At 37.3% G+C, this 15,419-nt stretch overlaps 1 protein-coding gene across 1 annotated transcript in view; it reads left to right on the plus strand.

Moving 5' to 3' along the window:
• TRAPPC12 (trafficking protein particle complex subunit 12) overlaps positions 1 to 15,419 on the plus strand; it is a 53,473-nt gene that overhangs the window by 19,662 nt on the left and 18,392 nt on the right. Inside the window, exons 6-7 of the mRNA XM_086461552.1 lie at positions 6,683 to 6,795; positions 12,828 to 12,900. Of these exons, the coding sequence (XP_086317678.1) occupies positions 6,683 to 6,795; positions 12,828 to 12,900 (186 nt within the window). The remainder of the gene's footprint in view (positions 1 to 6,682; positions 6,796 to 12,827; positions 12,901 to 15,419) is intronic.

Consider the following 15,419-nt stretch of genomic DNA (forward strand, 5'->3'; position numbering starts at 1 on the left):
TAAAATGTTTAGTTGTGTGAGGTTTTTCCCAAGGCTATGTAGTTTCTATGTAGTATTTCTTAAAAGTGAGCAAGTAACTCATTTCTAAATTGTGCCTTACTACAGTTATCAGTAGGTAAGATTTATGGTGATCTCTTTGTGGTAGTGCAATTGTTGCAGGATTTTTCTGCGTTCTTTCTCATGTTTTCCTTGCTTCAGTGCAAATCCAGATTACTGAAAAAGTATTTTTTAAACCTTTCAAAAAACAGATCTTAGTTCAGAGTATCTGTGTTCCTAGAACACGTGCAATTAAATTGTGAAGTATATGGAAACATGCAGTTTCAGATAAAATTTTCAAAACATTTTCTTTCAATGGTTACAAACATTTAGACTTCTATCTCTTCAGTCTTTCTGGAATGACAGTAATAAACAAAAGCTTGGAAACTAGGCTGTTGAATCTGGATTTTTAAGTGTACTTTTAATTGACAGTCGGTGATACTGGGATTCAAAGTTACTACATAATCACTCTTAAAAATCTCCTTATCAATTATACAAATATGCTGTTGTAGAAGTATGTAAAACTGTGCATATATAAATGCAAGGATATATATCTCTGTGTATACATATGTATGTATGAAGCAGAATATCTTTCTGAAACTGGATTTTCTGTATTTCTCTCTTACTCAGTAAAGGAAGGGTTTCTCTCTTTGTTTTGTGGTGGGGTTTTTTTGTTTGGGTTTTTTTTTTCACTGTCACAAGATCCCACTTTATACTTTAAGTAAATGATAATTTGCTGTACTGATGCTTTTGGTGTTTAAGATTTGTTGAATAAGCTGTAGAAGGCAAACCAGAAAGTATTTCTGGTTGCTAATTTTGCAGTGAGAAAATACGAAGATAAAATGGCTAGCCTTTGGAATCCTCTTTTTTTCTTCTCTAAAGGGGCTGCAGATGAGGGCTGCAGTTTGAATTTGATTGACATGAGGTAATGTTTATGTTATGACAGTTATGAAAATGTGCAGCTGTTCATAAAGAAATAGAAACTGAAATCTGTGGTCTTGAAAATCCTACCTGATCTTACTATTTATTCTGTCTGTTCCTGTGCTTTTGGAGTATCCATTTTCCTTTCAGCAGACCTTTTTTCACTTTTTAGTTTTGCCTTTTGTGTGCTGATAGTATATCTATGAATGAGATTGTCACTTTGTCATGAATCAATCAAAAATCGTATTCCTTGAAAAAAATTATCCACTGTATTTCAAAGTGATCATTAAGGATTGTTTTAAACCATTTTTCCATTATGATTTTTTTATAGATAAAATTATTAGGAAACCCCTAGGTTTTCATAATAGGTTTTCCTAGAGGAGCAACAGAGGTCAACCATAAAACATCAAGCTAGAATAAGTTTTGTTTAACTTAAAAATAAAATTTCAATACATAGCAGTACTTGTAGGGTATTGCTTTTGTTGAAATAATCTAAGCTTAGTGACGTGGTTTTGCTCTGTAAGAGCACATTACTTCTTTGGAAATCCGAACTATGAAGTAGAGAGCAAAATCCATTCTCCTGTACTCTTAAGTAAACATTTTAATTACAGGATATGCTGCTGCTTCTAACTATTTCCTTGACATTCTGCCTTGTTTAAGTCAGTACTCTGTGAAATATAGTAGAGGACATGGATTTGATTCAAAATACTTTTGCAAAAGGCAGCACATGCCAAAATCCTGAAAGGAAGTTGTAGCGAGATGGGGGTCAGTCTGTTCTCCCTAGTTACAAGCGATAGGACAAGGGGAAATGGCCTTAAGCTGCAGCAGAGGAGGTTCAGGCTGGATGTTGGGAAGAATTTCTTTACTGAAAGGGTTGTCAGGCACTGGAACAGCCTGCCCAGGGAGGTGGTGGAGTCACCGTCCCTGGAGGTGTTTAAGAGATGGGTAGATGTTGTACTTAGGGACATGGTTTAGTGGTGTTGGTAGAGCTAGGACAAAGGTTGGACTCGATGAGCTTGAAGGTCCTTTCCTACCCAAACTGTTTCATGATTCTATGATTCTGTATAAAATTCTCTTATCCCTAGTGTGATAGCACAGGAATATCCACTTGTATAGGAGCTTATTACAAAGAAGTAGGTGTTACGCTGTGTGCCTTAACGTGTGGCCTAACAGTAAGCAAGTAGGTGAAACCTTGCAGAGAATATAATGTTATTCTTAATCCAACAAGCATGTGTATTTCTGTTGCAGCTTAGTGTTAATGTAGTCAGTCTTGCTTTCTTTTGTTTTTTCCCCAATGTAGCTGTGTTTATTGAGGCAAGCACAGTGGGGTTTTCTCCCTGCTGTTAATCTGCTTTTTAATTAAATTTTGTAGTCTGAATTCTACAACCTGCCTTTAAGATGTTTATAATACTATTATTATTGATCTACTAGAGTCATCAATGAATGTCATTTAACTCTTCCTAGTTTTTTTTTTTTTTAACCTAGACAACAAAAAATGAAAATTACAGTGTTTTCTAAAATCTCAGACATGCCTCTTTTAGGTCTCAACTCTTTTTCAGTTGTTACCATCTTCATATTAAAATGCTAAGGAATACTTACCAGAAGGCTAAACTCTGTGTCTTACAAGACAGAGTGGAAGCTATGCTCTGTAGATTTGGGGGGGTGGGGTTTCTGTCATGTTTAACAAAAGGAATGGGCTCCTCCACACTATTGTTCTTTCAGCAGAAAAAGGCTGAATGATGAGCCATTGATGCAACATGATATGGTAATGTCATAGAACAACAAATCCACATGCTGTTGTTTAGACCAAAATTCTTAGTAAGATCAGAGTTAGCTATTCCAAGTCAGCACTTTCTGCGAATCTCTTTATTTTTTGCTTTTTACCTTTTCATCAGTGAACTGATGTGACTTTGATGAAGATTCACAAGAGTCATATTACAGTTTGACTTTGCCTTTTTCATCTTCCGTTCACCCCATGAAGCTCTGCTGGGCTGCATTTCAACCCTGTTATGCTCGAAACATTCTCTTCCTCCACAGTACACGTGCAGGTCACCTTGCTGAGTCCTGTGAGAACAAAGGTTCATAACTATCCACCCTGTGAAAAGACTTTTAGTAACTTGCTGTTGCTTCTCTCGTGCTCTTTCTTGGCATTTTGGTTTCTTACAAGTTCGAAGATAATTGTTCAATTTTCTTAGATTTAGAAAAAATTATAGATTAAGATTTTGGATGCTGGAGACAATAAAATAATAGAGAGCTGGGGACGGGAGCTGTTGTCAGTTTTTACACAACTGTTAACCAGGAGTTCCAAGTTACAGAATTACTTTGGTGAACAGACCTCTTCACATGCATTTTCTGTTATTGCCATGTATTTCTTCCCGAGAAGTGTATATAAATTGTATTAGCACTTTATATAAGTAGCACTCATGGAAAGCTTTACCAAATCTAAAGTAAATTTGTGGTCATTTTTTTAACCAGAAAATCAGTTTATTGATGTAGGAACTGAATGAGATATATTATCCAAATCTCATCTCATTTAACTAAAAAGAAGCTTAGTTGGGGACAGGAACATATATCTGGGAAATGTGCTTAACCAAAAATCTTAGTGTTTCTTTTTTTATAAACAGAGTATTTCAGGAATATGTTTGGGTGATTGGCTTGGGTAAGTGCTGCAGATTTTTGTAAGCAGTTTGCTGTCTGATTTGACTTGAAGTTACAAAATTCTGTTTACATAGAGTGGTAATACAGCCTTACCAGTGGTAAAAGCTCCTTCCTTTTTTCTTCTGTTTTCCCAAGTTACCACACTTGCGTGAGAGCATGTATACAGTGTGTGCTTTCTTCTGGGGCGGGGGGAAGAGAAGAAACAGATGCTAGAGTTTTAGATCCTCCTACATGAAACAGTAATATAAATTTTGGTTTGAAAAGTCATTACACTGACTATCCTTACACCGTGGGCCAGCTTCCTTCTGGTTTTGTTTGAATGATCTATCGTCACACTTGACATACCTACTGAGGATCACACTGGAATGCTTTTTGATCCCATGCTATGAAGGAGATACTAAGTGGCTGAGAAATAATCCATTAATAAAGTACATTTCGAAGCACTATAGTTCTGAATGCCTACTACAACTGAGGTCTTAGTTGTGATAGGAAATAAATCAGATTCTTATGGAGTCTAAGTTGGTCTGAAGTCACATTCATCACTGACATCCTCTGACACCTCTTCTGATGGTGTGGGTTGGTAATGGGTTATTCCTTCTCCTGGCATGGATCATAATAGTGTGGATTCATTCAGCAACATATAAGATCAATACTTTACAAAATATGCAATCCCAAAAAGTGTTTTACAAAACATTATATAAATTTTATAAAAATGGATAGTGTGAGACATTTCAACTGCGCTCCATTAAATACCCATCTATCTGCACGTTGAGCTGTTCTGTTACCAGTGCAGATTTTCTGTATGAGTATTTATTGAGTTGACCTTTAGCCGTCTTTTGCAAGAAAATGTAGTGATACAAACCCGTTCAGAGTTGAAAATGGTAGAACACAGTCATTAGCCAAAAACGTTGCTAAAACTTTAGATCCCTTTGGTTTCTAGCTTAGATTTTGCAAAGCTTTACTGATGAACAAAACTTTTCCTTTTTTTACCTTTGCCTCAGAAATCCCATTGAGTGCAGCACTAGGTTCATGTATTAACAGTAAATTAAGACTACTTTTTCCAAGAGAACAGTACCAAACTAGCTGGTTTTAGGCACTACTTTTTATTGGCAGGATTGCTGTTGAATGGTGGAGTTAGAACTTGGTCACCAGAGGAGTGGTAGAGATGGAACCAGCCAGAGGTCACATTTGCTTCCATAGGTTTGCAGTGCAGATTCTGAAGTTCGCAGTGTGTCTACAAAGCAATTTTTCTGTGGTGTTCCAGCACGAAATTTACTCTTAAATTATTTTCACCTTCCTTTTCACTGTTGTTCACCCCCCACACTCTGACTGTGTATCTTCACTTGTGTCATGCTAGGATACATACATGAGATATTTCACATCTTTTGTTAGTGGTTGAATAACCTTTTATACTTCTCTTGATAGAATTGCAAAGGCAGTTTACTTTTCTTAATCTCTGTTCCACATATGATGGTGCATGAAACTTGTGTGTACATCTGTTAAAGGAACAGAGCAGCCACAGAACCCGTGGGGAATAGTTAGCACTGGCAAGAGAGAATTTATGTAGGTGAAAGTGGCTTACTCTGAAGGTCATAATTAGTGAGTTTTGTGATTAAAATTTTGTCAACCTTTAAAAAAATGTCTAGAGGCAGTGACTCATTGTATATAGCATTTACCTCTTTGCCATACGAGCCTGTTAAGAACAGGTGCACAAATCTTTCTAAAAAGCTCCCGAGTGCTATTTTTGAGAAAAGATGAGACAAGAGGTGACTTGAGAGGGAAATCCCCTTAGAATATGTCTAAAGTAAGCAGATGTATTACATTAAAATATTAGAACTGTAGCACAGCGTTTGCAAGGCCTGTTTCTCCATTATGCTAGCTCTGATTTCTTTTTAATAGTAGCATTTAGTTTATGTTCAGTATTATTGTCTGTCAGGATATGCAGTTATCTGAAAGCAAGATGTCGCACACACTGGGATTCCCTAAAGCTCCTGAGACTGCCCTTGAAGTCAGCTGAGATCCTCATAAACTTAGAGGATTGGGTCTTTGGTAAATATTACAATAATAGTAAAGATAAAAGTAAACTAATGTGAAAATGAAGAAATTTCTTTTTATCCCCAAATATTGATTAAAATTCTTTCCCTATTCTTTGATGTTTTCATTAAACCAGAAAATACACAAATCACACCATCTTTATGAAGAGTCTCACAGTAGAGTGTCATTTATTAACTCTTTGTGGAAGGGCTAACATTAGTGAAGTAAAACTCAGAACTAAAATTCATCTTTAGAGCAATGGAATGGTCTTTGCTCAACATAATGAAGTCAGACCTTTACACAAATGTATAAATATTAATAGAAAAAGAAACAAAATATTTTGTAATATATTTTAATTTCCCAGAGGTCTTGATACATTTTACATGTAATATCTCTATTATAGTGTTATTATTTTTGTTCTTCGTTATGCTGGTTTTATTTTTTATTTCTTTTGATTCATGTTGGTTTTCTGTTCTTATTTTTTTTCCTGTAATATAGGGGCCCTTCATACTGGCTTTATTTGGAAAAGGGTTACATAAAAGTGGTTTTGCGTGCCCTGGTTTTGTAACTTTTTCACAAGCGTGCTTTTAAGGCCAATAATTTCGTCTTACTTCTTCATTGATTGTAAAATATGCATAATTATTAAATGTTAGGAGCAATGTTGTAGCTGCAACTTGAGTAAACTTTGAATTTTTTTTTAGTCGTTCATTCTAATTAGTTTATAAAAATCTTTAACGAAACATTTTACTTCCATGCACAGCTTGGTTTTGAAAATTTGAAGTAGGCGCACCTTTTCCTTCCCTTCTTGATTATGGTTCACATATGTGTTTACTTATTTAAAACATTTTACAATACATCACATTGCAGCTAAGAAAAAGTTTGCTGTTTTCTCTTCTTACACGTCTTTCATGTGTAAAATGAACTTTGTGTCATATACACTAGTGAGAAATGCCTTGTGTAATGTAGGCAAATCACAAACTGATGAACTGATCATTGTAGCAAACACATTTATTAAAATTAATTACATTTCTAGGTTCCATGGTTCCTTTCTCCATGCGGATTTTACATGCCGAACTTCCTCAGTACCTAGGTAATCCTCAGGAATCACTTGACAGACTGCATAGCATGAAGATAATCTGCACCAAGGTAATAGCTTCTCTATGCACTGACATTTCTTAATGTTTAAGAAATAGATTTCATTGTCCTTATAAAAACCGTTACGTTTCAATGATGATGTATTTTATTTCATCTTGACACAATTAAGCAACTCACTAACAGAAGTAATTAGGTGCGTCTTCCATTTTAAGATACATTCCTCTCTCTGTGGTAGCTCTGACTAAAATGAATAGAAGAGTGGACGACGTAATTCTCTTGCTTTCGTGCTTTTGCCCGACAAGACACAGCAGAGAGTAAGCAGTTATGTTTAAGGGCAAGCAGGAGAGGTTTCTTCCCTCACTCAGCTCTGTCCAGCTACCTCAAAACAAAATTGTTAGTGATCTTGATCCTTCAAAGCTGGTTTTGGAAATGACAGTCATTTGGGAATATAAATACAACCTGCTGAGTCTGTTTTGGGGTTTTTGGTTTGTTTTGTCAAGTGCCATAATACAAAATATGGCCTAAATTATAACACGGGATTTGTCGGTGCTGGATTGATGGTGTTGTGAGCACCTTCGCTCTAAACCTTATCCACTAAACCGAATACCCTGACTATTAAGCATTCATCTTTAAGTGTTTTTTACAAAAATCTTTCCCAAGTAGTCTAATGCAACAGTGACTGTGAATGTTACAATGTAGTAGACTCCAGAAGAAATGCAGCATTGTTTTATCTGTAGCACTTGAAAGTTCAAAGCTGTATATAAGATAAATACACGTGATTTTTATTTTCAGTATTCCTTAGATGTTTCCTGTATTTGCTCCTTAAAATAACTTGGATAACACAAGAGAAGGGATTTGATAATTGCTAATTATATAGCTACAATGGCCTTATGTATATAAAATCAACTAGCTTGTAACACAGTAGTGACTAGGATAAGCAAATGTTTATGGTAAAAAACCCCGGTTCTTTGTATTATGAGGGGAAAACATGAAAAGTTTAGGTGATAAGAGATGAATGTGGAGTTTGTTACAGAGTTTGAAAAAACTGGTTTGGAAACAGTTGAGAGATAGATCTAATTTGGCAAAGAAGTGCTACTTTTTAGCATTTCATGAATGCTGTTACCTGTTCGTGAACATCTCATCTAATGGTATTACTGGCAGACTGATCTCTCCAGCTTTCTCCTTCATAAACAGTCCTCTTCATTCTGAAGTAATTGTTTTCTTCTAGGAAATGTCATACTCCTCTATTACAGGATTTCACCATGCTTTTACTGACACTTACCTGCCCTGGTCTGCAGCAGATCAGCTGTTTCATATCTTGGTATTAAGCGCTACGTTGTCTCCCCTCAGTCACAAAGGTGCCACTAGATTCAAAATACTTAACTGGTTTCTAAGTCCTTTATCCTGTAACGGAGAGAAAAAATTGTATGAGTGTGGACGAGGAAGTGAGTGCTGAGCAGACGTTTCGTCAGCCGACTGGTTAACTTTATTGAAATGGCCATCTCTCAGTTACCGTGTGGTCAGCTGTGATTCTCTGCAGATTAAAGATTGTTGGTCAATAGAGGAATGAAAGAAAAGGAAATTAACTGCCCCCCCTTCTTTACAAGACCTTTAAGTCATCTACAACCTTGAGTTGGCTCTGCCTGCGCTCTTTTCCTTGAAGTGCATATCCTTAGAGCATACCCAGTGTACTGAGGAAGCTTTTAAACCATAATACAAGATTTTGCTTGAACAGGAACTAGGCTGATTTGTTTACATGAGGGCAACTAGATGTGCCAGAGAAGATGAAATAGAAATAAAAGAGATTTACAAATTAATATATACGTATTTCTGTGCCCGCTAAGTTCTTGAAGAACAGGTCTGTTTACTCATGTTCTCACTCCATCAACTGCTAGTGGCCTAGGTCACTATAAATTCTGTGTGATCCCTTATGCCCTTGAGGAAAGCTTCTTTGAGGCTGGCTGTACGTCTTCAACTAGCTCTTCTGAGGAGTCCCCTGTTCTTTGCGCTTGCTGTTGTTCATGGATTGCCATCTCTTTCTCTCTGCCTCCCTGTGTCTGAGTTTGCAAGTTTCTCCTGGGTTAGTGTGTTCAATTGTGATCGGAAAGCGAATGATCTCCCTTTGCTTCTGACAGCTTCCACTAGAGCCGGGATACAGTAGCCAGGACAAATCATTGTCTGTGCTGATGCATGCTTCTTTTTAAAGTACAGTACACAGAAAACTACAAATGAACAAATAAAATATACCATCCTTCTCAAAGGAATATTTCTGATCAGTTGTTCTAGACACCTCATTGCAGATTACTTCATTTGTTTGCATTCAATTAAATACCTTGTCTTGTGGAGCTATTCAAAGACAACTGTAGAAACAAGAGTGTGAAAAAGGACAGCTTGTAAAGATAAATATGTTTTTAAAAGACAGCTGTAAATTGGTGATAATGTAACCATTTGAAGTCGGGGTTGGCTGACAAAAAACATTGTTTAGATATATGTTTTGGTTTTTGTATAGAATGCTATTAGTCTCATGATCACCTGGAATGTTCAAGAATAAAGTTCATAATACTTACAAAAACTCATAGTATAACCAAGAAAATAACATAAAGGATGTACACTCATTAGTCTTAATATTTATATATGACACTTGGGAACCATTTGGCTTATAACAGAATTAATTGAGGCGCTTTCAACCAAGAGCCTCTAGTGTTTTACTTCCCTATTTTAAGAAGTGGGAAAATAATCTTTGGTCATCTGTATTTACAGAGGGGCATATGAATAGTCATTATGTAAATGAGATTATCTTGGAGTCATAAACGCTAGAAGAGAGAAAAGACCTATTAGTTCACCTAGTCTGTCTCTGCAACACAAGGTTGTTTTCTAGTTTTTAATGAGCCAGCCTATGGAGCTGAGGCCACATCCCCTGGGAGGCTATTCCAGGCTAATGCTAATGCATTCTTATCATAAGAAAATTTGTCTTTCTATTTTGTTTCTCTTCCTTAATGTAATTGTGGGGTTTTTTTTTCCTATCTGATACTTCCTTTTAACCTGCTAAATTCCCTCTTGTTTTTTGTTGTACGTGTTCTACAGACACTTGTCAACTTTGTGTTAGCCATGTGACTTCAAGATCTAACCATCTTTACTTTGTCACTATTTTAGTAACTTCGTCTCTTCAGCTCCCATCTACTTACGTATTTCTGGTACCTGAAGCAGAATTGGAGGTTGGGTGCAAAAACGTAATTTTCATTTTCCCTGTATGGGCAATAATGTTTTAACTTTTTCAGTGTTCCTGCCAGTTTTTAATCAAGATCTGGTTGGATATTTTACATCTCTGTCTATAGGTACAGCATTTGGCAAAGAACTAATCTGTAGTGCCAAATGCATATTGTAGCTTGAAGAGGCATCCAGTTAAATGGTTACTGTCTTGTTGTTACTGCTAGTCTTCCCAGCATGAATTGCCTCAATGAATTGTTGCCCTTATAAGTCAGCCTTGAAATAAATGATCTCCAAACAGCCAAGCAGGAAGAGTAACAATAGGCATTTAAGTCACAGAAGGGTTTGTTCTTTTCATGTTTTCATTTAAAAACATAGACATGATCACTTTAGTGCTAATAATGCTGAGGACGTGCTAATAAATGCTTACCTGGAGACCAAAATGTGAAAAGAACAGTCAGGCTTAATCTAAACTCCTGTGTTTGTGCCTAAGCTTCTGAGCTGATTGAGGGAGAACTCCTGGAAATGCACACATCTCATAGTGCAGTGTATTTCAGTTTTTAACCCTAATCCTTCAAGTGGCAGAGCTGTCGTTTGCATTTACAAATATTCAAAATGAGAAAAAGCATGGGTCATATGTAAAACTGATGTTTGAAGTAAATCGTAGAAGTGTTCTATCATATTTCTCTTTATAATAGAAACAAGGATGTTTAGAGCTATCCCATGTGTTATTGCTAGAATAAGCAGTTTACCATCTGTAGAGAAGCGAGATGAGGGGATTTGCTGAAATTAAACATTTCATGTCAACTAACCCAGATAGCTTACACTGAGGAACCACCTGAATCATTAATGTTGTCATTAAACAATTCTTGGAAAACTGGGGAAATGCCTAAATACTGAAAAACTGCAGATGATTTTCCTATACTTCAGAAGGGCAAAAGGAGATAAACCTAGGGAATAAAACAATTAGCCTCAAATCAGCACCGAGTTCTATTTTAATTACGTTGAGCTTGAGGTGATGGCTAGATATCCCCAAGTAATGTCACGGAATGGTTAATGTAATACTCTAATTGTATGCTAATATCTAATTCCTTTTTTCTTGATGATGTTAGTGAGCACGTTTTCAGAGAAACCCACTGTCTTTTTAAAGAAGACAGCATGTCTCATTGAAGAAGGCATCTTGTTATGTTTAGACCATTTCAAGAGTAAGAGAGCAAGAAGTGATCACCAGCTGTTTTCCAGGAGAAGAGAAAGATCATGGTTTTCAGACTGGTCAGAAAAATAGATGATAAGGTGGTTTTAGTTTGTGGGAGAGGAGAATTTTTTTTCTCTGACAAGGTGCCTCATTATACGCTAGGCATTTAACACTGAAATGTGGTGCTTTGGTTTCTAAGTGATTTCTAAGTGGCTACACTGCTTTTGAAAGTGGGAGAGAGATTCAGTCTTGCAGGCATGCCACTGAGATCTCATAAATTGCCACTTATCAACTAAGCTGCAGTATCTACTGGTGCATGCTTATAGCCTCTCAAAATCTGAGGTAAGGCAAGTTAGCCTAACCCTCTGTGAATGAGGTTTACACTAAATCATATTACCTTGTATTTGTCATGGGCTAACAATTCTTAACGGGAAAATTACCCTGGCTCAGCTGGCATGTGGTAACTGCTGTCATTTCATCGTACGGCTCTCCTTGCTCTTAAGTTCCTTGTAGCTAAATTTATGGCACCTAACTTCAACCTTCCACTCTAGTCTGTGAAAAGAGCTTCGTACCTCGTAGGGCAATTGCTTCCACCTGTCTAAAATAAGTGGCATGAACTGGCTTCCTGGAGGTACCGATTGCTCTTCTTTGGCTGTAGAAGGCACCAACACGTGCTCTGAGGCCGGGTTGCTTCTACCTGTCTTTGCGTTGGAGGATTTCCTGTGTTGTTTTTAAGTGTCTGCTTACAAAGTACTGAGCAGAATTGGAATGCTTTGCTGGTGTAGGAAAAGATAATTACTTCTTACACTGACAGAAGCTGACAGCTCTATGTTCGGAAGTGCACTCAGTCCCCGGAAGAGGCAGCGCCTTTTATTTCCCTAATTGGCTAACCACAGCGGCTGATTAAAGAGCAAGTGGCCTTCATGGTTTTTTGAAGGAAATCTCAAGCGTTGTTCTACGAGGGAAGTTAGAGATCTGCATCAGGAAAAATGGGGTGATCTGTGGGCATCAGAAAACTAATTTGGAGAAACTGTAATGGGATTAGAAAAAGGAAGGTTGACTTGCATTTCAAATGGAACTTTGCATACATATTGTAAAAGTGCTTAAGACACAAGCTTCATTAAGCTACATTTTCATTCCTCCAATAAAACAACAAATGTTCCGTTCACTCAACAATTTATGTGATTTAGAATCTATAATAAATAAAAAGAAGCAATAAACCCCAAACTTTGAGAAGGAAATTGCAGTAAGAACTAAGAGGAGTACTTCATTAAGGACAAAAGAATGAAACCAGTTAGCCCATATGTAGGGTGGGGGAGTCAAGAGGCAGTGGCTTTCTATGAAAAATCAGTTTTACTTTCTTTGTGGTCAGAAACATTCATTCTCTGGGGAAGCAATTTCATGTTTTGCTTAACAAAATGTGTATGTCCCTAGAGTGTGCTGACATTTAATAGTCTGAAAGTATCATAAACCCAAATTCACATCCTTCTACCATACAATGACTTTCTTACTTTGTGCGATCGATCTAGCTATGGTGATAACCAGTAATTTTGGATTGTACCTAGGTGAAGCATTCTTGCCTAAATTGGTTTACATATAGACTGTCAATTGTAGATAATCTGCATTAAATACACAGTGCTGTTTAAACTCATGTTGGTTACTTTAAAAAAATTTACTACAGATATTAGAAAATCTGGAACAAGGCTTAGCTGAAGATGGGAGTATGACTAACATTACACAGGAGAACAGACAAGGTAGGTACCCTTTAAACATTTTTTTCACGGGCAGTGTGTTTTTATCACTCGCCTAAGTATGCCAGAAGTTTTCACAAGACTGCCCCAGAGTTGTTAAAACAGTGTTTTTGTAATCTCATAGCCTACTCAGCCTCTGAAATGATACACCTTGTACATTTATTTGCTGGAATTAATTTCACAGTTTTGCCTTTGATCAAACTGATGCACTAAATCAATTTTTTTTCATACTTAGAAGAAACAAAGAACATGGCTGCTACCTTTTAGTGATGAATATAAAGTGTATTGCTGTTGCAGCTAGATGGATGTTTCATCTTAAGCCTTGGCTGACTGGCTTCTCTCGGTCCTCATGTCTGAAATCCACTAAATTTTTTTAGATCGAACTGCCATCATATGAAGGCTACACTTGCCTAGGATGCTGCTACATAGATGGCCAAGTCTCACTGAACCTGCATGGTACTTAGAGTCCTGAAATACCTAAGTCACTTTAGAATAACATTTAGATGATCTTAACCTACATTGTCATTTTCATGATTTTATATGCAAATACGTTTTTTTCCTGTTCCTTCTGTCTTAGTTGTTTAACTTCAATGGTATAGGATATATTACTACGTGAAGAAGGGTCATCATGACAAAGTAGTTATCCAAGCGTCTTTTTTTTTTAATTTGAATTTATACTAATGAGGTCATTTGAATACACTCAAGAATTGGACAAGAGGTGACACTTTAGGCATTGTTAAGGATTATGTGAAACACTCATGGTGCCTAGCAAGTTAAAAACGTCATACCAAGAAAACAAAAACCTTTTAGCTTCAGCTAACAGTCTGAGGAATCTTACCAACTTTTTGCTGGAGTGGCATTCACCTAGAGCCTGTGGGAAGTAAAAGTCTGCTTCTGAGATAGGAAGAGGCTGAATAGAGTTGTTAGCAGCGTTGAAAAATTATTGTAAACAATTCCCTAAAACAGTGTCTGTATGGAAGTGTGCAGACCTATCTAAATTCTTCTGAAAGGTCTTCAAATTGACTGGATGTAAAGCAGCCTTGATGTGTTACTGTACTTGGACTTAGTAACACCATCTAGATATGTCCTAAAAAAGTGCACACACATGTGAGCAGCATATATCATAAAGGCATTTGCAAATCGGTCAAATGAATACATTTACTACTCTTCTCAAAAGGGTTAGTAGAAGGAGAAATAATCTGATATTGAAGATTTATTCACAGTGCTCCAGGAGTTTGTCTCCTCTCCTCAAATCTAGTATTCTTATTGCCTCTGTTCTCCTACTTACTTTACCCTGTTATCCCAATTCTGTTGTCATTTTTGTCCTTACTATCCCCATGTTCTTTCCCTTCTTACGCCTCTAAAACCGAGACACTGATCCGTCCCCCTTTAAGGTACAAGGACTTTTTCCTGGCTGTGCCATAATCCTGCATCCTGCAGTCTGCCTCACTCAGCAACTAGTAGTTACCAAGGGACAAGACTGCTGAAAATTTGGAGAGATCTTTCTATGTCTACTGTGCAGCTGCCTGTAGGTTTAAAACTGCCAAAAAGCCCATAGGACCTTTGCAGAGACTGTTGACTTCTGTTGTCTGTGGAGGTCAGCCAGGTCTGCTCCCTGTCTGCTTCTTCACTGCATTTGGAGCTCCAGGAGGCTGATAATGGGTTTGGTTTTTTTCGTGGGAGACTAGCTGAGGCAAACCTGATTAACTTTACGTGAAGACAGCCTTAACTCATTATGGGGCTTATGCATAGCCTGTAATTTCCTTATTGCTGGTGTAAGAAGGTGCCACAGCAATCGACTTAGTCTGGAACAGAGCACCTCATTTGCCAGTGTTTCAGCAGGCAGAGATATTTAGCATTGCACCACTTGCCTGGTAACGCGTTCTATAAGATGCCAATTTTGCAACTTCTCAGAGCACAGAGCTGCTATTGAAATGAATGGCAGGGTGGAGTACAGAGTCCTTGATAAATAACAAGGAAAACCAAATGCCTGGAGTGGAAGGAGGCTGTGTGGACCTGCAGAGTGGATTTCAGGCGTGTCAGTAACATAAAATGATCTGCTGCTGAGTTTTTGAGTTTGTTTACTGCTTTGCAGGTTTTCTTTAACCCCTTTCTGCCAGTACTAAGAAGCCTCATCCCACAGGGCTACAGAATTTCCAGATCAGGTTCCTGTTCAGTTCATGGCACAGACTGAAGATACCTGGTCTGTCTGCTTTGCAGTCCGCTCTGAGAACTGTAGCTTTTGCTGTTCGATTGTTAACAGGAAATATAGATGTCTCCACTGCAGGAATCAACATGTAATTTCTTGTCACCTAAGCCCTAAAAAGCAGACTGTGGTTACCAAACTATAAGGACATGCAAAAAGGAGAGATTAACAGAAGTGAAATAATGAAGGAGAATTATTTAGTTATGTCCAGCTTTTACAGACACCTACAGGGAAGGAAAAGCAGAAATGTATCATAAAATATTTGCTCATGGTTTACAGCATCCTCTCTGTTAATAGCGGTAGGGATGGGTGGTCC

Source organism: Leptosomus discolor, chromosome 2, assembly GCF_034619465.1.
Source record: "Leptosomus discolor isolate bLepDis1 chromosome 2, bLepDis1.hap2, whole genome shotgun sequence".
Classification (NCBI taxonomy): domain Eukaryota; kingdom Metazoa; phylum Chordata; class Aves; order Leptosomiformes; family Leptosomidae; genus Leptosomus; species Leptosomus discolor.